At 42.9% G+C, this 23851-nt stretch overlaps 1 protein-coding gene across 5 annotated transcripts; it reads right to left on the bottom strand.

The window, feature by feature from the left end:
- Positions 1-206: 206 nt before the first annotated feature.
- mtss1la (MTSS I-BAR domain containing 2a) lies at positions 207-23222 on the bottom strand. 5 transcript variants are annotated; one of them, XM_005734834.1, is made up of 16 exons: positions 22617-23222; positions 19335-19396; positions 19157-19230; positions 9119-9203; positions 8839-8930; positions 8672-8746; positions 8231-8239; positions 6577-6734; positions 6336-6443; positions 5816-5913; positions 3771-3903; positions 3047-3121; positions 2666-2821; positions 2153-2329; positions 1853-2018; positions 207-1570 (listed from the first exon to the last, which is right to left on the bottom strand). In XM_005734834.1, the coding sequence occupies exons 1-16, from the start codon at positions 22683-22685 to the stop codon at positions 762-764; spliced, it is 2346 nt and encodes a 781-aa protein (XP_005734891.1). In that variant the 5' UTR covers positions 22686-23222; the 3' UTR covers positions 207-761. The 5 variants fall into 5 exon arrangements, with proteins under 5 accessions (XP_005734891.1, XP_005734892.1, XP_005734893.1 ...); XM_005734835.1 differs by lacking the exon at positions 8231-8239; XM_005734836.1 differs by lacking the exon at positions 2666-2821.
- Positions 23223-23851: the final 629 nt, after the last annotated feature.

Here is a 23851-nt window from a genome sequence, read left to right on the forward strand (position 1 = left end):
ATCCTGAGGAGATATACTTGTAATAAAATGAAACCCGTTAAAAAGTGGAGAAAGCAATGAAGCAACAAACTTCAAAAGGCTTGGGGAAATAGCTGACACCACTTACACACGAGCTGCATGTGCACAGCAGCTAATTTAAGTTCTTTGATTAATTGCAGTCCTTTACAATATTAAAATATTTTTTCTGGCACAAAACAATCAAGTCGTTTAACAGTAAAAAGCCAGTTTAATTGCAGAATATATTGACAGTACAATACAGCAATAAAAAAAACTGCCATAATGCTTCTATTTTTACATGACTTACACAGCTGCTGCTCAGCTCGTCAAACAGAACAGCAACAGGGCACAGTACAGTAACAATGACAATGACACGACATACAGACAGGCTCACAGAGCACTGCACCCGTCATTCTCCACGGGCTAGGGATGTGTTAATTAAGAAATGTACAATATAATAATAAACATAAACCAAGAACCGAGACACAGAGCATTCGATGACTGGGTTTGAAAGGGACTGGTTGTCACACAGGGAGAAGAAAGCACAGCCACCAAAACAAAAATAAAAACAAAAAAATATGGATTACTTTGCATGTATGCACTTCATACATAACGTTAAATGACTTGACATTGTCCATGATCTCTCATTACTCTGTCTGGCCTTCATTTACCACATTATATCCTCTTTATTACTTGTGCCTTATTTCACGTATTACATGAGCGCCGGTGTATTTCAATACAGAGCTTCAATGTGTCCTCCCTCGCTACCAAAGGATCCTAGGACCAGACCTGTCGTCTGTTACTGTCTTGCGGAGCTTCACCCCCCGGCGTATAGATACCAGCATATCTATGTCCTCCTGACTGACAGAGGACGCCCCCTGAGGCGCAAACTGAGCGGGATCCCCTGACAGTGAGCTAGGGAAGGGGAACTGACCCTCACCGAGGGCGTGGGCGCTGGCTGCCAGCTCTCCTATCTTCTCCACCAGGCTGTGGCGGTTGGCAGCGAGCATAGGGTCCTCCTCAACACTTTGAGCAGCCATGCCGAGGCCGAGGGCCTGCTGTTCGTAAACAGTCCTGTCCGCCCCTCCTCCACAGCCCCAAGATGTGTCAGGGAGGCTCATCCGCTTTGGAGGAGCCCTCATATTGTCACTAGCTGATAGGTCATCACCATACAGAAACTCCTCACTGCCTGCAGAGTGATGAGACGGGCTAGTGTAACCCGGGGAGTTTGGCACTGTTGGGGTTTTAACTGGCACGATGGGAGGCCGGATGGGAATGGGGCCAGATGTAGACGGCGTGCGTCTCACGCCAGTCTTGGAGGATGGCGTCCGGCGTATAGTGGCTGTCCCTGAAGCAATAGCTCCAGCGCCGCTTCCCCCAGCGCCATTTGGAGTTCCCTGAACAGTCTTACCTGCAGGCAGACCCGCTGTACTTGCAGGTCTCTTAGTTTGGATCATGCGGCGGTAGCTCTGCGCGATGTTACTATGACGAGGGATGGTGGAGGATTTGTCAAAGTCCACCTGCCCTTCACTGTCAGCATCTCCATTAAGAGAGTAGCACTCATAATCAGAACCTAGAAATCACAGCAAGTCATGAGAATCCATTTTTTCCCCCACACTGAATATTCAATAGTTCATAGAGCAGTTGTTTTGGAGGGTTAATTAGCAGGTGCTTCATTACATAGCAATTCACAGTAATCAAACTGGAGTTTAAGGCAACACGTACAGCACTATTCAAATCACACACGTGCAATGATTGAAACACAACAGTTAAATTCATGAATAGTGTGCTGTATGTGGATATCATGTGTGTTTAATCAGGCAGGAGTGTGTGGCTCTTCAGGGATGACTGTTACCTTGACTGGGTATGGTGTCCTCCGAGCAGGAGGGGGTGTTGGTCTGGGTGCTATAGCCACTGGAGTACTGCAGAGAGTCTCTGCTGCTCTTTTGCTGCTCCATGCTCAAGCCCCTGGTTAGAACCATGGCTAGAGTACTGGCTGCTGGAGAGAGGGGCTCACCATGCTTAACACACATATACAGAGATACAGACAGGCAGGAAATACATAAAGATTAGGACACATTTACATTTTCATCACACTGCAATCCCTACAGCATACAAATTGATATACTGGCATTTATTTTTCACTCCTTTTTACCTTGGCTGCAATGGTTCCTGGGCCACTTCTCACCCTGTGTGGCTCATCAGCTTGCATTCCAGAATACCCCTGTGGACTGGGCGGAGCCTCCAGTTCTCTCATCTTATCCACAGACTCCCTCCTACGCTGTGGGGTGCTGGCCAACGACGGTTCGCAGGAACTCGATTTGGCCCAGTCCTGCAACAGCAGACTGAATAATGAGACCGTCTTCCAACTGTGCATCTCCAGTGTTTCACTGGAAGTTGTGCAGTAAAACACGGAAGCTGTTGATTTGGCTTATAAACTGGTTAGATGCATGGTAGATATGAATAGAGCACAGCAGGGCGTGCAGTTTAGCACATCTTTTTTGTGGAAACATTGGAAAACTGAGCTTGATGAGCAACAGCAAAACAATGATTGTGAGGTTTTTCTACGGAATGCGAAATCTGTGGAGGCAACAAAACACAAGAAGCAAAGAAGCAACAAAGTCTCAAAAGAGAGAACCCAAAGCAAAATTTGCAAATGAAAACAAACCTTCCAGCTAGGAACCTTTGATGTGGGTGAGGGAGTGTTGGATCCAGGGGAGTGGTTAAATGTGGGGGACGCAGGAAGTATAACAGATAGAGGCCTGATGGTGCCAGTGTGTGAGAAAGCAGGGCGGAAGGTGCCGAAGGATGAGCATGAGCCAAACTGCGGAATGGACAGACAGGTCTGAGTAAGAGTGCTCAACATCAGCGAGTAGTCCACGTTATACCTTACAGCGGCTGTCGTTAAAGGCTCACAGGCCTCTTTAAGCTATAGATAAAAATGATTGAAATGCACAGCACATCAGCGTGCAAGTGCATACATCTGCTAGTGCGCGTGTGCGCGTCCAGCAAAGCAAGTACGCTGGTAAGAGATGCATGCAGTACTAACCGCTGTAGGAGAGTTGCACTCGCTGACAGACTGGCAGGTTTCTGAAGCCTCAGAGGAGGCTGAGCTTGTTGATTTCTGGGAAAGGAAAGATGGAGTAAAGAACAGTGGAGATGGAGAGGAAATGGGGAGAAAAAGTTAGATGTGAGAGATGCATAGGAAGATGGTGAGAGCTGGAGAAGAGTGTTGATGAGCTTTAGAAGGAGGGATTTTTTTTCTCTCTGAGGGGATCTATATTCTATAGCCTAGATTGAAAATAAAGTAGCCTGTAAGATCATTTATTCAGAAAAAGAACGTTGCATCAGTTGGTGTGTTGCTGAGTGTGTTCTCTACACTGCAATCTGTTCAGACTGTGAGAGTCTGAACGACTTTATCAGTCCAGTGGGATAAAAATTCAACATTTGCAACTGATAGAGATCTATTGCAAAAAAAAAGAGCTCAAACTCTTATGGTGGCTTCATGTCTGAAATACAAAAACATGGAAAAACTCTATGGTTTTCAATTCAGATACAGCAGACGGAGTGTGATTGTGGTTAAAAAGAGAGAATTATTGTAGATCTGCATTGACAAGAAAGTGGTGTTGTTGCCGTGTCCTGCTGTCCTACTGCCAGAGAAATCTCTGGAGATAACAAGTCTGCTTTATTCCTGATTTTGCTGCAACAAAAAAACCCAAAACATTTTCCCTCCTGATAAAAGGAAAAAAATATATCATAGCTGAGACTGCTACCTGGCTTGTGATATCAGAGGGCATGGGTGATGGAGGCTTTGAATGGGTGTTGGCGTCTTGGGAGACAAAGCCCGAGTCATGGGAGGAGACGCTGCTCAGCCGATGGGCTCCTGAGGAGGGCATCTGGAGGAGACTGTTGACAGGAAATCGCATCGGTGTAAAATTCAGCATTTAGTATGCATTCTAATCAGGATTAATATTATCACATTTATGGTTTTGTAAATTACACAGAAAATAGCAAAAAGAATAAAAGGCTTGTGAAAAATTAATCACAAAAGCTGTGATCATGAAGGCTGTGTTGTGTGAGAAATCTAAATGATTCCATTCTTCTAATTCTGGTCCATCAAAGAGCATTAAAAAGTTATCATTTCTTTGATTCTTCTTCCTTTCTGAGCATTAACAGCAGTCTTTGTGCTTTCTGTCTGCTGCTCTGTCATTTTCACTCTGCGCCGCTTCTCTTTGTCACCCACGCATTTTGAAATGTGCAACTCGCACTTCTCACCTCCCCTCCCGTACTCCCCTCCCACACCTCCTTCTTCCCCTCTCACTCTGGAATCCATCCGACATTAACATTTCTCGTTAATCTTCATTCTCTTGGATGAAGCTTAAGGAGGATTGCCAAAATAAATATGGCAAATTAAACACAATAAATCATTTAAAAGTAAAGACTAGTCTTAAGCAGTCATTTTTCTCTCCTTTGAGTTTTTAATAAGCAAGCTTGTTTTTATTGTTTCCTATTAAAACCTTTGTCTCTTCATCATAATCTTTCATTTGAATGTGTGGCAATGTGTGGTGCTTAAGTTATTACCCTATAAAAGTAGCATCTCATTACTTCCCCAGTCCCCTTAATGATGACTTTCGACACCTCAGTATATATCAGTAAGGACCTGTTTTTTTCTCAAGGGTAGCTGCATAGGCAGAGACCATCCTCACTAACTTCTGATGCACACCCAGTCATTCCTCTCTATACTCAGGCCTGAAATATGACAGAAACCGCTCAGTGCAGAAAAGAGCTTCAAGGGTTAGTGCTAAAATAATAAAATCATGGGGAAAAGAGTCAATGTATAGAAGTCAGACTGAACTGAAAGACTGTTTCAGAAAAAGCTTACATGCTGGTGGTGCAAGCATCTGTTTTAAAATGAGCCAGCCAGGAATACCTGTAGCATACTAAGAATAGGACATGGCGTTAATTGGAACAAGTGTCAGGGAGGTTCTGCTCGGAGCTGTAGCACTAAATAAAAGTGAGAAGGTATGATATTCCTTCCTCTCAACATTAAAATGTGTTTGACCTAGAATGCCACATTTGTAGAGAAACTTTTGCGCTATCACCTTAAGTCAGATGAATATGTGGATTTTGGCTCTTGTGTAGGCTCACGGCTGTCAGCTGGTGATATTTGACAGCTTTAGACCTAATCTCGCTGTAAGAAGCTTGAGAACTACAAATATATGCCAGGAGCAAGAGCTGAGGAGCTTGTGAGATAGCGCTGCATGTCGACTGTCACTGCTAATCAGGCTGTGTAGTGAAGAAGACATGTCACAGGTACATTCATGGATTTATTGTAGTCTTTATTAATATGCTATTAAGCCGGCTGAAATGATTTTTTTAAAGTTTATAAAATATATTACAACCTAATGTACAACCAAAACCTTATATAATACTGGGCCTCTTCCAAATAATCCTGGATGTTTGACCTTCACAGTACGGTATTATGCAGGTTTCATGCACAGGCTCTTTGAGTTTGACACTTGAAGAAAAATGTTTTCCTGAGCTCATCTAAAACAAGAATGTAAAGCATGTACTTGCAAGCATGATTTGAAAATTATGGCTTGGAGATTTATTTCATATTCATAGAATCTGGGTTGTTCATTTTAAAAGAGGAGACGTCAACGTCATCCTACAATTTTCTAACCACTTAAATGGAAAACAGCATGATTTGTAACTCAAAACAGAGGACACCTTTTATCTAATTCTGGATGTCTGGATGTGGCTCTTTCATACAAAAAACTGCAACGTGCAACAAGTGGTGTGTGTTTGAATAATATACCTGCACATACTGCTCTTCCTGGAACCTGTGCTACTGGGGGAAGAAGGAGGGGTCTGGTAGGACCAGCTATAATCAGAACCTTTTAGGTCCCGGATCACCTGCAGGAACACAACCAAATGGGGATTTAGACATAGACAAGTCTCTTTTCAAATATGGGAAAAAAAGACGAGAACCAACAAGATAAATACACAAGCTGCCGAGAAGTAAAGGTTAATTAAAATTGAGTTAATTGCCGCTCAAGCGCCCTTTCCAGGTGTGAACTGATAACTATTTGTTACTCTATTGGCTATTTATAGCAGGTGGATGGAGCTATGAAACAACAAGTTGCTTATTTTAGCCGTCGGATTACAAAAAATATCAAAATCTCTCCGCTCATAATAAGAAACACAGACATTTTTAACCTTTGGACTGAAACCACACACGGCAAATTAAATTCTGCTTCAAATAACTTTGCCACCACTGTGAGGAAATAAGCATGTCAGCAGCACTGGAAGAATTTGTAGTATTACACTCCTGTTACCTGCTCACTAGCTGGTGGCAGCTTGTGCGGGTCTTCAGTCAGCAAAGTGAGGTCATCAACAATGGCTTGTAAATGTGTTATTTCTCCCAGCATGGCAATCTCTATATTCTGCAGGGAAAACAGTATTGATCAAATTAAACAGCTACCACATCAACAAGACGCAGCAAAGATATTTCACAGTGTATGTCGGTGTTCTTTACACGCACAAGCTTCCATACTAAAAAGGCTTAATGTCCCTTACCACCACAGGCTGAAGCAAGTTGATGAATGAACAGTAGCGTCCCCTCTCCTCCAGGAGAGCTCTGCGCACTGCCTGCTTCTCCGTCTCCTCCATCAGCAGGTACAAATCGCTGACATCCTGCATGGCGCTGTCCAGCTGGGGGCGCAGATTACCGCGGCCTGCGCAAGGCGAAGGCAAAGGGTGCAAAGACACAAAAAGGCAGGAAGGACAGAGCCAGGGAGGACAGAGGTGAGGGGAGTTGAGTAAATAAAGAAGGAGAGGAGAAGGAATGAAAACAGATTAAGATTTGGACGGGAGGTTACAAAAGTGACAGGAAGTGTCCGCAGTGCACGAGGGGGAGGAAGAGAGGAAAAGATGAGAGATGATTAAAACAAATAATGATAAGCTGCTGTGTACTAAAGGTCAACACACTTAAAAACATTACACCAGAATGGATAATGACCACAGGAATGAGAGGACACTGAAACATGTCATCAATCAGTGCAGCTGGAGATGATTTGCAGACCCTGAAATGGATGAGATTGGAAAAACACTACTGTATGGAAGGTCATTCAATACTGCATGCCACAGTGATACTTTATGATAGATACAGGAAGTCTAAGCAACGAAAGAAGGATGAGATGAAGATGAAAACGAGTATTAGGATGACACACGATTTGCTGTGATTGCATGATGTACACACACACTGCCAGTCATTTTGAACACTCTACAGTGTGCTGAGTTTTAGCACATAGAAAATACTGTTCTACTTACAAAATATAATGAACTAAAAGGGCGCGAGCAGATCTAAATTAGTATCACTCTATGCTGGAAATCGCCTTGATGAAAAACATTAACAAGCAGAGCGCTGTAGATTATTCTTACAGCTGTCCATATCTTTAATACGTTCAGCTTAATGAGCTACGCTTTCAGCGCACCTGTATTTAATAAGGCACTAATTAACTGAGTCCCAAAAGGACGTGATTTATAGATCCTTGCAACAGAAGCTGTATTCACAAAGATGCAGGACAATACTTGCAGCATCAAACCTCACATAGGGAGCGATTTAGGAAAATTCTCAAATCAGGAAGCGATAGCAACTTTTACCGCGATGCCATGTATGGCATATTTTTTAAAAGGTGCAGCTTGACTGAATTCAGTCTCTATCTGACCTGCTAAATATCTGACCTACTTTCAGACCTACTTGCACAACATGTGTCTGCTGTGCTTGTTTGTTTCCCACGTAAGTAATTTTAGTATTTAATCATTTTTCAACATCAGACTGTGGAATCAATGTAACTGTCTGGGCAAGAGCCTGCAGATGGACCATAGACACAGGCTGAAGTCATCACTGTTGCACTGTTTAGCTTTTTTGTCAAGTATTACAGAGTTATGCATTACCTTACACTCCATATCTGGAAAATATCTGGATTTGTTTTGTTTTTGCGCTATTTTATTCCCTGCTTAAGAAATATTCGTGTCTCCTCTCCGTTTTTCACCTTAGTAGCAGACGCTGGTGTTAAATTGATTTGTAAATAATAAATGGGAACTACTCCATCTTTTAACCACAAATGTTAAGACAGATGGTGTTTTCTTTGACTGGCAGGTTTACGTAAAGATGGGTTTAAGCCTTGAAACTAATATGTGAAGTTCTTATTTGTAGCAGCAAACATACCTAGAAGCTCTACAGCCAGGGATAAACGGCAGACAAAAACATTGAGGAGGGTTTCAGTTAGAGGGAGGGAGGAGAGGAAAGAAAGAAGAACAGGCAGCGTTAGCTGTTTTAAATCAGGGCATAATGCATGTTTATGACTAGCCTGTACCACTGCTACATTAAAATACTGTATGAAAATAGGAGTTTAATTACAGCCAGCAGCGGGGGATAACGCAAGCACAGCCAGGAAAGAAGTTAATTTCTTTGATTTATAGGGTAAACTATCCAAAGTTGGAAAGGAGCCTCTGAAATTGTGCCAAGCATTTTGACTTGAGAGACTTATCCTTTCACAATCTACCCTCTAGATGGTGCTATTTTACTGCTAGTGCAGCGACCAGTCGCAGACTTCATTAATTAAAATCCGTATAATACTAATTAATATATCACGAGAGAGTTACTAACCTTTTCTTGCTTTTTTCTGGAGTTTTATGGTATCAAGTGACTTTCTTTTGATTTCCTGACGAGATCTCTTGTATTCTTTGGCAAGCATGTGAAGACAAAGGAAGTATAAATTTCCATACAATACACATTGTGCAATTAATGTCTTTTATATTGCTGTAGTTATTCACCTTTGGCATGGTCTTTGTCCAGCTGGTTAGCCGTCTTCTTCCATTCCTCTATCCTGTCCTGGAACGGCGTAACCAGGCCTTCCATAAGAGCACTGCAGCAACAAGAAGAGACAATATTCAAGAGAATGAAGGGTATAACAAATAGGTTTATTTCCACAGCATAGCAAAGACTAACAAAATAAGAGAAAGGTCACCATGGATGGAGAACATAATAATCGCCTCAGGACAGGCGAAGAGAGAAAATTGCAATGGAGCAAATAAAAACAAAAGTGACACTTACTTGGTGAAGTGGCGTAATTTTGCCTCAATGCTACGGTGTCGCATACACATCCTTGTCAGAGCTGAGCCAATGTCCCTGGTAGCACCTTGTAAACACAATATGAAAAATAGAAATGTCATCTACGATATCGGAGCTCGGCAATAGAAATTTAGACCTAGAAGACCCAGAAAAAATGATTTTCTATAAGAGGGCTATACAGATATGGAGTGCTTTGAAAGGCCTGAAACTCTCCTGTCAAATGGACTCATCAGCTTTTATTCCTCCCTCTTTCAGCTGGAGAGGCATTTTTAGCTGCAGCCACTAGATGGACATATGTTGACCGTAAAGGCAGGGCGTGCAAATGTCACATTTGTTTGGAGAAAGCAAACGTTCCACAGTGACCGTAAAATAAAACCCTGTGCTATCTTCTTCCCTCCTGACAAAAACACGTATTTTTCCTGTTGACACTTTAACGTCGCCGCGTGGTAATCTCCCCACACTGAGTAAATAACGGCTTGTGTGAATTTGTTACTGTACTTTTCCTCTCTGCTGAAGTGTAATTAAATGAGGTTTTAAGCCCCCAAAGCTCAGGATGGTCCACTGTGTCACTGATGGTTCATAGGCCAGTGTAATATATGGCAGCACTGATCCTGTTGTAATCTGGGCCACATAAGGCTAATCTCAGGGTCTCTCACCACAAACACACACAGGCGCAGACACAGACGCACACAAGGAAAGAGAGAAGACACCTCTTATAGCAGACAGACCTCAGAGCTGAGGCATGTATGTGTGTTTGTGAATGATTGCTGGAGCGTATGTGCGGAGGTTTGTTTGTGTGAACGTATGGACAGGTGGTGTATTTTACCAACCCCCACACCCTTTCCGAAGTTCTCACCCCTTTCATCCTGGAGGAAAAAGGAGGGAACCATGTAAGGGGATATCCCTCTATTCTTCCCTGTCTGCTCTGCCTTTCCTGTTCTCTCTGTTTCCTAAACACCATTCATGCAGGGCAGGCAGCGTTAGGGAGAAACCAGCTCTAACCTTCACTACAAAGCCTGAAGGAAGAGAAAATGAAACGCACGACTAATATAACTGGCCTAAAATGAGACTCTGTGTAAGAAATGCTCCAGATTGTCGTCCGGTGAGATCTGTGCTCTTTTCCAGATATCACATAAAGAAACTAGGTTACTGTCTCCTGCTGATAACATGTCAAACTGTCAGACAAAGACCAGCTGAGTCCAACATTTGGCTGTCAACTTCACTAACTGCTGTACTAGTTCAAAGAAACTCAGCAACAGATCTGGGCCCTGTATGCATTGCTCCTCTGAGTGAGAGGAGAGGTGAAAGGTCATCCAGCTGTAACACACAGAGGTATTCAACATGAGCAGGAAGTGATTTAGAAAAGACATGTGGAATCTATACGCTTTGCTCTTGATATAAGCAGAAAGTGGGGAGTCCAACCTATGTAGAGGATTCAGTCAGGTAAGAAACTCTGTTTACACCAGTTCATGATAACCAATGAGAAACTCAGACATGCACGTGGTACACACACGCACTGATTTTGCCTTTCTCCTGCTAAAGCCATTACAGAAAGCACCCACAGCGGCATCTGACTTCCCAGATGGAAGAAGACTGGGCGATAGATGAATGACGCACAAGAGAGTAATGTGGGTCCTGGTATCTCTAAAACAGACCGTCCCAATGTCACTATCAGCTGGAGTGAACTTTCAGCCCCCCACTCCTGTCCCATTCACACCTGCCAATTTCCCTCCTGCTCCCCACCTCTTCCCTCCTGTCTCCTCCCCTCCTTCTTCCCTTCCCAAAAGGGGATCAGCTGACAGCTACATCCTGGGGAGGTTCAGGGCTTCCTGACCATGTCCAAGAGCCGTGCTGGCCTCTGGCCTTGACCGGATGGATAGTGACACGGTGATTCACTCCCGTAGCCCCCCTACAAAGGCTCACAGGCATGTGACAAATATATACAAGCTTAAGCCTGACTCGAAAGACAATTATTATGCAACACTTAGACTTCTGTTCTTCTTTCTATTTTCCTCCACAGCCAAAGACCTCTATGTGTTGTTTCATCCTTTTTCTTCCCCTGTTCATTTTGAGATTTGTGACATTTAAACTTCACTAGTCCAGATTCAGCATTTTCAACATGTGGTCCATAACAGTTTATGTAGCGAGAAAAAAATGAGCTTCAGTAAAACTGATTCATCCACCCTGAAAATAATATTTCAACAAAAATGCTGACTTTAAATAATTTGATTACATGTTACAATACTTGATTTGCATATTGTTTATATCACACATATTTTCCTTGATGATTATTTGAATGTGTAAAACTTTTATTTTATATATTTCAGTTTGAACTTAAAAACATTGCTTCATGTTTATGAGGGCAAAGAGTGATGTTTGGTCATTTCATGATATAATGTGGCAGCACAGAGTAAAACAAAGCAAGAACTTTCTCTTTCAGTCTGATTCATTCAACCTTTCCTGTTAAGAAATCTAACAGCCACCTCACTCATTTAAAAAAAAAAACTAAAAAGTCAACCAGCACAAAAATGATGATTACCAAACTAAACCACTGTTTTAATTTTTAAGTCATATCATGATTCTTTGATATAGATATATCAATACTTGACGTTCTAGAAACATGCTAGCTGATGTGTGCAAGAACTGGAAAAGTGATTATTGAGCAGACCCCTGTGGCTTTAGGATCTGGGCCGACCTCATAGCAGACAGCCACACGTGCATGAATGAAGCAAAACACAGACCACTACGGGGGAAAACTGTTACGCAACAGAACCATATATCTTACAGCTTGGAGCAAACAACTGGGAGTAACTGAACAGTGGACAAATCTGTGGTTCATTACAGAAGCGCTGCCGTGTGTGCATCTGAAGCTCACGGCGCCTGGTTTAATATACAGGCTGAGCATAAATACAAACTGCCTCGAGATCTGCTACGTATGTTGAAAAAAACATGGGGCTGTTGGTGGGAAGGTCATGCCCCCATTGGTGGCTTTAAGCTCTGGTATCTGAGGCCAGACCAGAGTAGTCTAAGCGTTTACTGAGTGGTTCCATCCAGAGCTCTGGTTCTGATTAACTCCCCTGATTCCTTGGGGAAGGAGGAGCATTTTAATAGGCCTGCTTTATAGAGAGTTCTCCTGCCAGGAGTCGGGAGCCAGAGGCTAAACTGCCACAGGCCTAACTCCATGATGTCTTCAACATGGGAGCTAAACTTAAATATCTCTCTTATTCACCATCTAAACCTTAACGCTCAGCTCAGATTTCATTAGTGCTCAGACAAGCGAGCCTGAATGTCCTTCTGCTGGAATTAAGGCTGGATACGTCGACGCCGGCTTTCAAGCTGAACGCAGCTCACTTCTTCTCCATCTTGATTTCTGCCTTTTGTGTCAATAAAACACGTTTGTGTGGAATTTTTTCTAGACCCTCAAACAGCCTCTGCCAAGGCAAGGAAATTCCATCATCCGTGAGACAACTGTTATTCTTTGCATTGGCACCTTGGCCACTGTGCTGGCTGTGCCTCTCAGAGACAGTTAAGCCTCCTGCGTTTACCCTCCCTCACCCCTTTTAAGTGAGGCAGAGTGTGAACTGGCAGGGACACAGAGAAGGCCACTGATGGATGAAAGGCAGTGTGGGGTGAGACGGGAGGAGGTTGAAAGAGGGCACACACGGCGGAGGTGCCGGGCGGGTTTGGCCTGTCAGAAGGCAACAGAAGTGCTATAGTGTGGCAGGTGCAACAGGCCCTGACAGGACGACATCGTCCACAATAAGCCGAGAAATTAAAAAATGTAATGTTTGCATTACTGTCAAAATATTTCTGTAATTTGTGTAGTCATCTCCACTAGAACACTTTATATATATCTTTGAAGAAGAAAATGAGGAGGACCTGCTTTGATTTTGACAGCTTCACTTGTCTTCTTTAGCTGGTAGTTGAGCAAACATGAAACTGAGATTTCTGAAATCATAACCTGATTAAACATCAAACATTCACATCCTCAAGAGATTGCTTCAAAGCACAGCTTGAGCTCTTTTGGTGCAGCACAGTAGGAGCTGTCTGTATTATAAATAAAGCAGCATCTATTGCATATGCTGGTGAGGGAGCTGTGAGTTGTGAAGGAGGTAAGAGTGGCAGATAAAACAGCTGTATCTGTATGGATTATGAAAGGAGAGTAGCGTACTGTACGCCTGCAGCAAGAAAGCTACAGATCTGTGTAATTTATGTTGCTTAAATATTGGACATGCAGTATCTGTGAGTTTATTCAATAATAAAGATGGTATTTGTCCACTGTATTCACAGTTAGAAGAGGGAAAAAACATAACAGCAAATCCAGGGTACAGATCCAAATGCTTTAGGATTAACACAGTGTGTTCTGTCTGTAGCAAAAATCAAAACGTCATTCCAAGCCTTTGTGTCACTTCCTTATACGTGGAATGCTTTTTATTAGTACAATACAACTAAAAGGCAGAGGAAACAGCCCCGGGATCAATTGTTTTAGTCTCTCACACACAGTCGAGCGCACACTCATCCCATTGTTGCCTGTCCAGACAGCACGCACAGCAAGTTTCACCTCTCAGACAGATCCCCAGTGTTTCCTGATGTGGCGTAAACATGTTCTGGTGTGCATTAGAACAAGACTTTAAAGAGGAGGAGGAGGAAGTTATATTCCTCTGCTGGAGGAGCTTCCTGTTCAGGGGCATAAATGTTTCTAAAAATAATCACCACCCCTTGTCCAGATGCGCTTTTCATTAGAGATGGAAAAAAGGCCACAGGGAGAGAAAACAAGAAAAAGTACAGCAAAGGGAAGAAATCCAGAAATGGCTGTCTTTGTCTCATGTCAGACAGGGATGTTTAAAGCTGAAGAAGATAGATGTGATGTCCCTTTATGCAAGAACAAATAAGCAATGATAGCCAAAGTTTGACAAATTTACTAAGCAGCGCTCTGTCAACAAATCTGCAGCGATTCAATCAGACGACTCAAGCGCTCCTGTTTTACAGGCTCAGCAATTTTCTTTATCTTAGCTCACCCGAGTCTGTCCGGCCTTGCCCCACCTATGTAAATGCTACTCTGCTCATTTGCAAACAGTCCTGCAAACAATGCAGACAATACTGCTGGTCCTTCTGCTGCTGCTACCTCCATCTGAGTCTCTGAGCCTGAAGTTATCTTGAGCAGCAGTTTATTATATTAGCCATTCTGCCCTGCACTGATCATCAGAACCTACGTGTCAAATATAAAAGCTTGAATAGAATAACAGTTTAGCAGAACAGTAATTAGATATCCATCCAAATCATTGGGGTTCATTATGTTAGCCTTGTGAACGTCTTGATCTGGTGTAAACGTGTTCACAACACATCACCCAGTAATTTTTGGGCCACTTCAATCTTGACCGATGTGTTTAACGGACCAATAATAGCAAACATGTGATCTGATCTGTCATTCTACATTTTCATTTCTTTGAAATTGTATTCCTTTTAATCTCCTCTCTTGCATTCCTCCAGCAGCCTCTCTCGTGCATTTCCCCACTCCTCTCCAGCTCCCTTCCAAAGCGGAGTTCGTGTTCAGGATGTAGCCGAACAGTGTTCCCCTCGTGTTTGTCTTCTTAGTTTGGTATTCGACCTCAGAATTAAAGCTACGCTGAACCCAAAGATTTGTTTTCTCTCTTGTTTTTATTTCCCCTTTTCATCTGTTTCTCACATTATTGCTGCACCCGCTTCACCCTTTGCTCTGTGGATGTAGTTATTACAATAGCTGGAAAACATTCATCTGCAGGATGACCGCATTGAGTTTAAGCCCATAAACTCCGTAGTGACTCATGAAGAACTCTGCTGGAAATTGTCCGACGAACAAGGTAGGAAGCTGAGGGGGAAATGAGAGGCTCTTGTCGATACTTAGCGTGACCTCGTGGTTGAAGGTCGTGAAATAACCAAAGAGCCTTGCATACAATTAGCAGAATGGCACAACAGTTTGTAATTTACCAGCTACTGTATTCATCTATGTGAATGACTGAACATGTAGGTCCGATCTAAATCACTTGAAATCTATAAGCTAATTAACTGTGAGCTGCAGATTCTAAACTCTTGGTTCTGGTACACAGCATGCAGAACAGGCTTGTCTCAGGCTTGTACATGGGATGCAAATGTTGATGCATGTCAGCTTTGGTCTGATGGGTACACTTATTATTTGACATGTCTGCAAAAATAGCTGCACTGCTGGGATAGCACGGAATACATTAATCCCCTGATCTCGCTCTGCGCTAGGCCACGGCCACATCTCGTCCATGCCAGGCTGTCCAGATGGCGGGTAGGGATATCCGTCCCATCTGCCAACCCAGAGAAGTACAGCGGCCAAGCAGATTAGTGCTTCGCTGACACACTGATCTACTAGCATACCTCCACAGAGTATGGACTGAGTGAGTAAGAAAGAAAAGACACAGAGCCAAACAGAGAGGACTTGCAGTGACCGACAGAAACATTGTTTCCATGGGTGTACATGTAATGGAGTATGGACGGCGCTAGCTTTGATAATCACACGTAGAAGAAGAAATGTTCATCCGTGCTTAATAAAAACATGCAGTGTATGGTTGTCTGGCCGGTGATCCCACAGTGTAAATTTTTAAAGCTGGGGGTGGCTGATCAGGAAGAGAAGAGAAGGCAGTCTGTGTCTGTGTGTTATAGAGTGGGGCTAAGAGGATTAGCTAAACGCCTCTGCCTAGCCTGGATACCCAGAGCTGTGGAAATCCCACTCCAATCACAACCCCCACCCAGGTCAACTAACCCCCAACTACAGCCAACTCACTTTCTGCAAAACATGGAGACTGTGTCATACTTTCATGGACCATTACCCATGTCTCTTTGACGTCTATCAAACTCAACTACGTTCAAAAACTGGAAAAAAACAACAACTTTTGTTTAAAGAACACATCATACATCCAAGCAACAACTAAATAAGTCACACAGTCTCCAATTTTCTCAACTCGAGTCTGATCCTTTTAAATGTCCTCACATAACATTTTAATATGAACGACAAAAAAGGTCCAGACGGCACACCAAAATCCATTAGACTGGCCAATCCAACAATAAAAGAATCCAAAGAGCTACACGGCCTTAGGTTAAGTTGCACAAAAGCTTGGTGTTGAAACGTATATCCTTAAAAACCCCAAATTCTCCACATATACCACCTAATATAGACTTTGTGGCTTGCAGACCTTTATTGAACTCAGATGCAAGCTATGAGTTCACTGAGACAGACGTGCCTTCAGACATAGATCCATCAGCACAGCTTAGAGAAACAGTGCTGTTAGACACAGTGCCAGAACGCCTGGAGGCCAACTCCTCCAGCTGCTTCATAGAAAACAGATGCTAATACCATGACAGCTACCATAAACTCTAAAAATGGACAACGCAAGCAAGAAGTCTGAACATGGACACACACCGAAGTAGTGTGGCAGACACCGATTCAAACAGAGAGCTGAGTAAGGTTAGTTGAGCAAAGTCATAATACAATTATGATTAAAAAGATACCCTTTGAGAAAAGTGCAGAAGAACAGTTAAGAATTCATAAAATTCGTTTCAGTCACTGTCCTCTCTCTGGGACTATCAGGAAGCTGTCAGTGAGGAGAAATGCTGCTTTTCTTGGCAGGGCAGTGTTTACAGTCTGAAGAGAGAGTGTGGAAGTAAGAGGGGCGAATGAGTGAGTGTGTCAAAGTTAGATTAAAGGAGGTAAAAGAGGAACGCGATGAAACCTCCAGCTGTGCCAGCAGCTGCAGCTCGTCCCCAAACACAAGCGTAGCTCAGAGTGACAGCGATTGGGGCCAGCAGTTCATAGCCAAGGGCCTGCCCCCTATAGCGCAAATCAGCCCTATAAGGCTGTGCAGACGCCGAGACAAACATCATCACTGCAGGCAGGCACACACACACACACACACACGTGAAGGATACAGACAGAAAAAGAAGAGAGAGAAACAGAAATAAAGGCTTACTATATACTGACCATCTAACCTCTGAATTCTTTTTATCTTTATGGTCCTAAATAAGTTTGAGTTAGCAAGAGTACAACCATGTGGAAAACAGAGAACATCTGGATGCCAGGATAGCTTAAATAAATTGACATTGCAGCTGCTAGAGAGGCAAAGTTGCCTAAATAGGTTTAAAGGTTACCCCTGTGCACTGAGAGCTAGCGCCAGTAAATATCGACATTACTCCTACCTAATTAATTACTGGGTTTGGTTTGGAGCACGCAAAGACTAACACAGCTCACACAGGAGAGACAGAAGTGAGATGGCATGCTTGCTAAGAGCACATAAAAGCTGCACAAGATGTTTTAGTTTTCTTTTTTTTAAGCAATGACTGCTATTTGTAAAACCAGTTGTCCCACAGCAGAGCTTCGAGCTAAATGCTAACACTACCACAGAACATGCTTGCAATGACAAAAAAGCATTGCTGCTACAGCAGGTTTGATAATTATGTCCACTATGTGCAAAATGTGTTACTGGCTATCACTTAGTAAGTAACTGTATTAGCTACAGGCCTGATGGGAATTGCAGGTTTAGCCATGTAGCGCTGAACCACTTGGTTAAATGCCCACAGATCTGTCACAGATATTTCATTATGGAAAAGAATCAAAAGATTATTGAAAAGTAAAGAAACAGTGACCATTGTTGTTACTCCCTTTATTATATTGACGACAGCATGTAAGGGAAAATAGCAGTGTTTTATAGGTCATGATAATTTGTCAAATGGAAGAATAATCCCGTCAATCAATCAACACTGAGCACCAATGAAAATGATAAAAGCAGAATAATACTAATATAAGACTTTAGATTTTAGTAAGAAAAAAAATTATCTCATATGTTTCTGTCTAAGTACACTGACTCCCCTTTAATTGCTAGTCTCTCATCACCCATGCAGTCTGTGTCCTGAGAAGGATGGCACTAATCCTAAACTTAATGTGCCTGGGAGAAAAGCAGAAGTGGGCGTATGAGTGACACACTTACAGATTTTATACAGCTATCTGCAAACTCTCGTTGCCCTTCTCTCTCTTCTTATCTCTCTCCGGAATATCAATCATTTTGCTATTTTCCCCTTTTACAGCAATTTTCCTTTGAAGTCTTGCCCTTTATTCCTACCATGGCCTACCCCCCTTTGTTTTAGCAGGCTGCCAGCTGCTCGAAGCCAGCAGGCTGACCCCAGTCTACCTTGCATCATCTTACAGAGCTCATGTGCACTCACACCAGGAATCATTTAAAGTAGCCTTTAGTATTGTAATAGCGATAAACTGTTGCTGTAAAGTGCAAGGAAGTAAAACTGGCAATAATAAGTAAACACTGAGGCTGCTCTGTTATTTTTCCCAGAAGTAAGTGGTCAATAAGGGGCGGTGCCAGTGCAAATAGTTTGAAAAACATCTTGGGATGTGGCCTGTAAGGTCAGGTGACCAGCTACCAGCTGTCACTCTTTGAATACAGTGCATCAGTGTGTGCTTATGTATGTGTATGTTTCTGCGTCTATGTGATTGAGTGTGTCGAGAGCCTCGTCGGGGTTTGCAGGGTTTTTCTGACCTACATACTGCTCTCGACGATCAACTCCAAAGAAATCTGTGTTAATCAGCGGCCTCTCCAGCCAGCCAGTCTGCTGCCACTAGCGCAGTGACAAAGCAGATCAGCAGACCTCATTAAGACCAAAGAAACAATAAGCTTAGATTTTCATTTCTCTGAGCCTCCACCACCCGACCTCGCTCACAGCTGGCCCCACTCGCGTCATCTTAGTGAACAGAATGGTGCCGTGAGAGACAATACACTTACTTAAGGATGTGAAAAGTCTGTTTATTTTCTTTATGTGACCTTTACGACTTAGAAAGGGAAAAACATACTAACTGCTTGTCTACCAACACTCTTAGCTTCTACTTTTTAACAACTCCCTACTAAAACAACAAATGTATTTGTTCAACAAAGCTGATCATTATCATGACACTATTTTTCCACCAGTTCATACAGAGGCTCGACTCCACACCATGTGAGGCTAAATTTCCCTTACCTCTAGAATTGGTCGCCATGTCCGCCACCTTCTGAAAGGCATCTAAAAAGGCCACTGCTGCCAGAATTGTGGTCCTGTAAGTACATTGGTTCATTGCACTCTCACTGCACAGAGTCTGTAAACACTGCACAAGAATTTTCCTCACTGAGGTTTACTGTTCACAGGAACTGCTTCTCACCTGAGTTGAGAGTGTAGCTTTGTGGCCTTGGCACTGAAGTCTTCCCACACAGGGTAAGAGCTCTGATAAGAGAAAGGAAAAGTGTTAAACCAAATAAATATCTCACCAAGGACATTCAGGTCCGCGTGCTTCAACAAAAACAGCAGGCACAAAAATTTCAGTGTTAGATTTAGTCACACAAAATGCATTTTCTCATTAATTTTGGTGGAAAATACCAGGTTGAAATCCAAATAAGGAAAATAAATGTATATATCCTACCCCCAAAAAACATTTGTTTTATTCTGGGAAAAATCAGTCAATCACAGAACGCCTGAAAGACCCGGTTTTATTTTTACAAACTAGTAATTATTTTATATATACTAGTAATATATATATATATATATATACATATATGTATTGCTAATAATAATTAGTGAAATAAAAAGAAAAACAGTAAAAAAGAAGAAGAAGAAAGCTACGGAGATGCTGGCTTCTTACCCTAGGATTAGAAAAAGGGTGTTGTATAAGTCCATGCTCTGACTTGTCTTTAAAAAGGCCAGTGTGATTTTTGTTGTGCACACTTGCAGTGCATTATATTTACAGTGTATAATACTAGGGCAGATTGTGAAATCACAGTGATGTTTAAAATTGGCATACAACATTTTTTTTTATGCTTCGTCTTTATTATTATCGATTCCCTTGTTTCATGATAAAACAAAAACGTGAACTTGCAGCTCTGTGTCTCAGTGTATTTGAATATTTAACTTGTTTCAAACTTGTTTGAAACAACGGGTAAACACTGGCCACCTACAGTGATAAATCTCTTTTGCAAAGAGGTAGATAATTTGTCCCAGGTGACAAAAGAACTACATACTTTTCGATTTGTATATAGATATTTGCATGTCTGGTGTGCAGACATGTGCTGTGTACAAGGCCTAATATCATTACTATTTATGCACGCAAGCCAGGTAGTAAGACTTTCTTTTGAAAAACCTGGATTAGATTTAGCCCAGGATCGTCACATGCTGCCGTGAGCTATAAGAGCCGACCATTAGAGTGGGACCTTGAGCCCTGGAGTAAGAAGAGGAAGGGCACAACCTCTATGTGACTCTTTGATGGAGAGGAGCTAAAAGGGGTTACACATCTTGATTATATATAGCTAGCATGCAATCACAAAAGAGTCTTGTGCTGCATCACTTATAACCTCCATTCTGGCAATGACATGATTTAACTCCCAGGTTACCTTAGATAAAGTCTTTGCCTTGGAAAGTGATTTAGGAGCCATTCCCTCTTTTTAAAAAAATTGTTTTTCATGAACCTCCCGGCTTAGCTGTTCCCACTTGACTTCAACAGGTGTCTAATTAGCCTGTGGGCTCTGTGGCTCTGAGGGGCTGGAGGGATGTGCTGCCAAGACAGCTGAGGGTAGAGGGCAAAGAATTGGGTAAAGAGGGCTATGTGCAGTGCAGCTGGGAGGGGGGCACACTTTTTTTTTCTTTAAAGTTCATTTACACCCAACAACATCCAGGGATGAAAAGGATGGATAAAAGAGAGAAGCAAGCAGAGAAAGTCTCTTCCTCCCACAGCTCGTCATTCAGGTTAAAAGCATTATCCTTGGACCTGGTAGGAAGTGTTGCTCAAGGACATTTGGTTACTTTTTCACACAAAGAGGCTTGAAATCACTTTCCCTATCACTCTCATCAGATCAAATCTAATTCCTGATGTAATTCTAGACTCCAGATCAAATCTTGCAGAACATTCTTTTCTCATTTCATCCTGTACCTACTGTTCTAACACCTCCCACTCTTTCATTTCTTTTCCTGTTGCCTCATCAGACAGTTACATAACCAACAGGTGCAGCTATTATCCACACATTTTCTCTATGCAGTACAATATAGCACACAGGAGGCTGTGGAAGTGCTACATCTATGTCACGCAGCTACATTCTAACAATATTCAGAATTAGGAAAGCAGTGCCATTGGATCGCTGGTTCGATTGGCTTGCATGGCACAACCAGCCGGCAGGAATGAGGTCAGATGTCTGTCTCGGGCAGTGGACATTGATACTGTGCTGACTAAGGGATTCAGCCTCATTCATCTGTGCTGCTTATCAATACACAGACAGCCTCTTTCTGTGAGCCCCTGTCGCTCTCTGGCCCCGGCATGATTGCAACACAAAAAGGAAATTTATGAAACCAAACCAGCACTGCCAATAGAGCTGATTTCACTGGAACCTGACTAATGAGAGGTCCATAAATAGTCTGTCCTAAGGCGCCATGATCCTGTGCGCTAGTAATCAATAAGAAATCTGCTGGACTGAAAGAAGTGCTTGACGCTTGACTTATTCGCTGTTGTAACCACTTTGCTGCATCATGGGTTTCCCGGACAATGAGAAGACTGGGTGCTGCCTCCAGGCCCAATGAATGCGTTCACACTTTCCATCTGTTGTCATGAACAGCAGACCACCCTGGTTCAACTTCCTTCACTTGACCCCTCCCCCAACATACACAAATACACACGCTGACATGTAATCAACACACACACAATAACGTACGTGTGATTCTGGCTTAAGAAATTGTTTTTAACTAAAAGACAGACAGCACTGGCTTCGTACAAATACAGCGCAAGGTCACACAGTTCAATTGTTAAAAGATTAAATGTGCATTTAATACCAAGTTGAAAAAATGTAGATATTTCAGTCCAAATAACAGGAAGCACAATGAGAGCATTTCAAGTCTATTTCTGTTCAGAAGCTGAGGTTATGGAGCTCTTATTTTCTTCCAGAGCATCCTCTTACAGCTGACACTTAATTCAGAAATCACTTGAGGCTGGGATAGAGAAGGAACAGTTGTTTAGGGTTAAATGGCACCCATCATATGTGTAGTATGACTTTTATTAACTGTGTAGTATAACTTCTTCTTTAGTCCTGATAGTTTTACTGTAACACACAAAAAGAGGAATGAGAGCTGGAATATTTTTTTTAACTTTGATTATGATCTAACCCGTGGACCACACACCCGCAAATAGTGGTTTTGTGTTAAAAGACAAATGTTGTTCTGCAAATGTTTCCATGCAAGTACTCTGGCACACTTGCTAAAGTGTGAGCACTGTTTGACCTGCAGTACATTATAACGACAACACAAAGGGAAACACGCTTCATCTCCCAGTTTGTCCTACAGCGGTGTTTCAAGTGGGGGAGGACCCGGTGAAAGAGACAAAGGCAGTAAAAAAAAATGCATCTGATCAGCCACTGTGCAATCACAAAGGTCACATACTTCCCTATCTACTTTAAATTATGTGTGATACCTTCATGTCGTTCACAATGGCCTGGAATAATCCACCCAGCGCTCCACACTCCTTTTCCACCGACTCCATGGTGTCAAAAACAAACAAAAAAAGCTCGCGGAAAGACAAGTATCAGACAAAATATTCCACTGTTGCTGCTTCAAACATCGGACGTGTAGACCTTTGTTTTCTTCATCCGTCCTTCGAGGTGCTGCCCTACAACAACGTAGCCTGCAGCGAGGAGGATGCGAGGACGCACAGCCCACAGCCAGCAGCGGAGCGCACAGACAAAAAGAAATGTGCTGCTCGGTGTCACCGGGTACTCCTGCTCGCTCTGCCGCCGGTACTCGCCTTTCGGTGGCACAGGAGGGATGGAGCAGGGGCGCTCTCTTCTGCCAGGTTGGACTACAACTATGCAACGTGGAGGGCACATGCACGGTGGCTTCTCATGATCACCGTTTAAACACAATCAACGGAGAGAGCACTACTCTGGGGAAGAGGGCAAGAGGAGGTGGAGGACGAGCAGGAGGAGGGGGTACGACCGGATCAGTCGCAACAGACGCGGGGACGCGCTCCGTTGTTAATAGCGGAGCAGATGTCTTGGAGCTGAAGGCTCCCGTAATAAGATCCATGGGAATGGAAAGGGGGCTGGTCAAGTGCGTTTTTTCTGTCTTGATAGGAGGAGGGGACAAGAAGGAACACCCATTCCTCCTTCCACCCCCCACGCAAACAAAAGTGAAGCCCTGCCTTCTCAGCGAACAATTGCCAAACACGCAAAGTAGGATTTCCTCGGATTTAAATGTGTATTCACACACGTGTCTGTTCATGATCGTTGAGCCACTCGTAGCCGTTTCAGGAAACAGTAACATGTGGGCCATTATCGCCTCATTAAGCATTAGCATTTAGAATCAACATAACAAATGCTAATTCAAGCCACAGTTTTGACTTTACATGTTTTCTTTGCGGGTCCATGAGAAGACTGCTGGTTGGAACACATCAGCTTTTGCTTACCAGAGCAACTCAGTGCTATTATAGTTGACTAAAACTAGAGGAAAGGTGTGGAAACACGTTTTTAACTGAACTGTAATAAAAACAAAATATAGACTTTAGCTCAAAAAAGTTGCAAAGATATGACAGTTGCCCGTCCACGACGCAAAGCTCTTGTTCCAGCACATCCCAAAGGTGCTTTATTGGTTTGAGATCTGGTGACTGTGGATGCCATTTCAGCACAGTGAACTCACTGTCATATTCCAGAA

The sequence above is a fragment of the Pundamilia nyererei genome, unplaced genomic scaffold (genome assembly GCF_000239375.1).
Source record: "Pundamilia nyererei isolate P.nyererei 1_Seehausen unplaced genomic scaffold, PunNye1.0 scaffold00060, whole genome shotgun sequence".
Classification (NCBI taxonomy): domain Eukaryota; kingdom Metazoa; phylum Chordata; class Actinopteri; order Cichliformes; family Cichlidae; genus Pundamilia; species Pundamilia nyererei.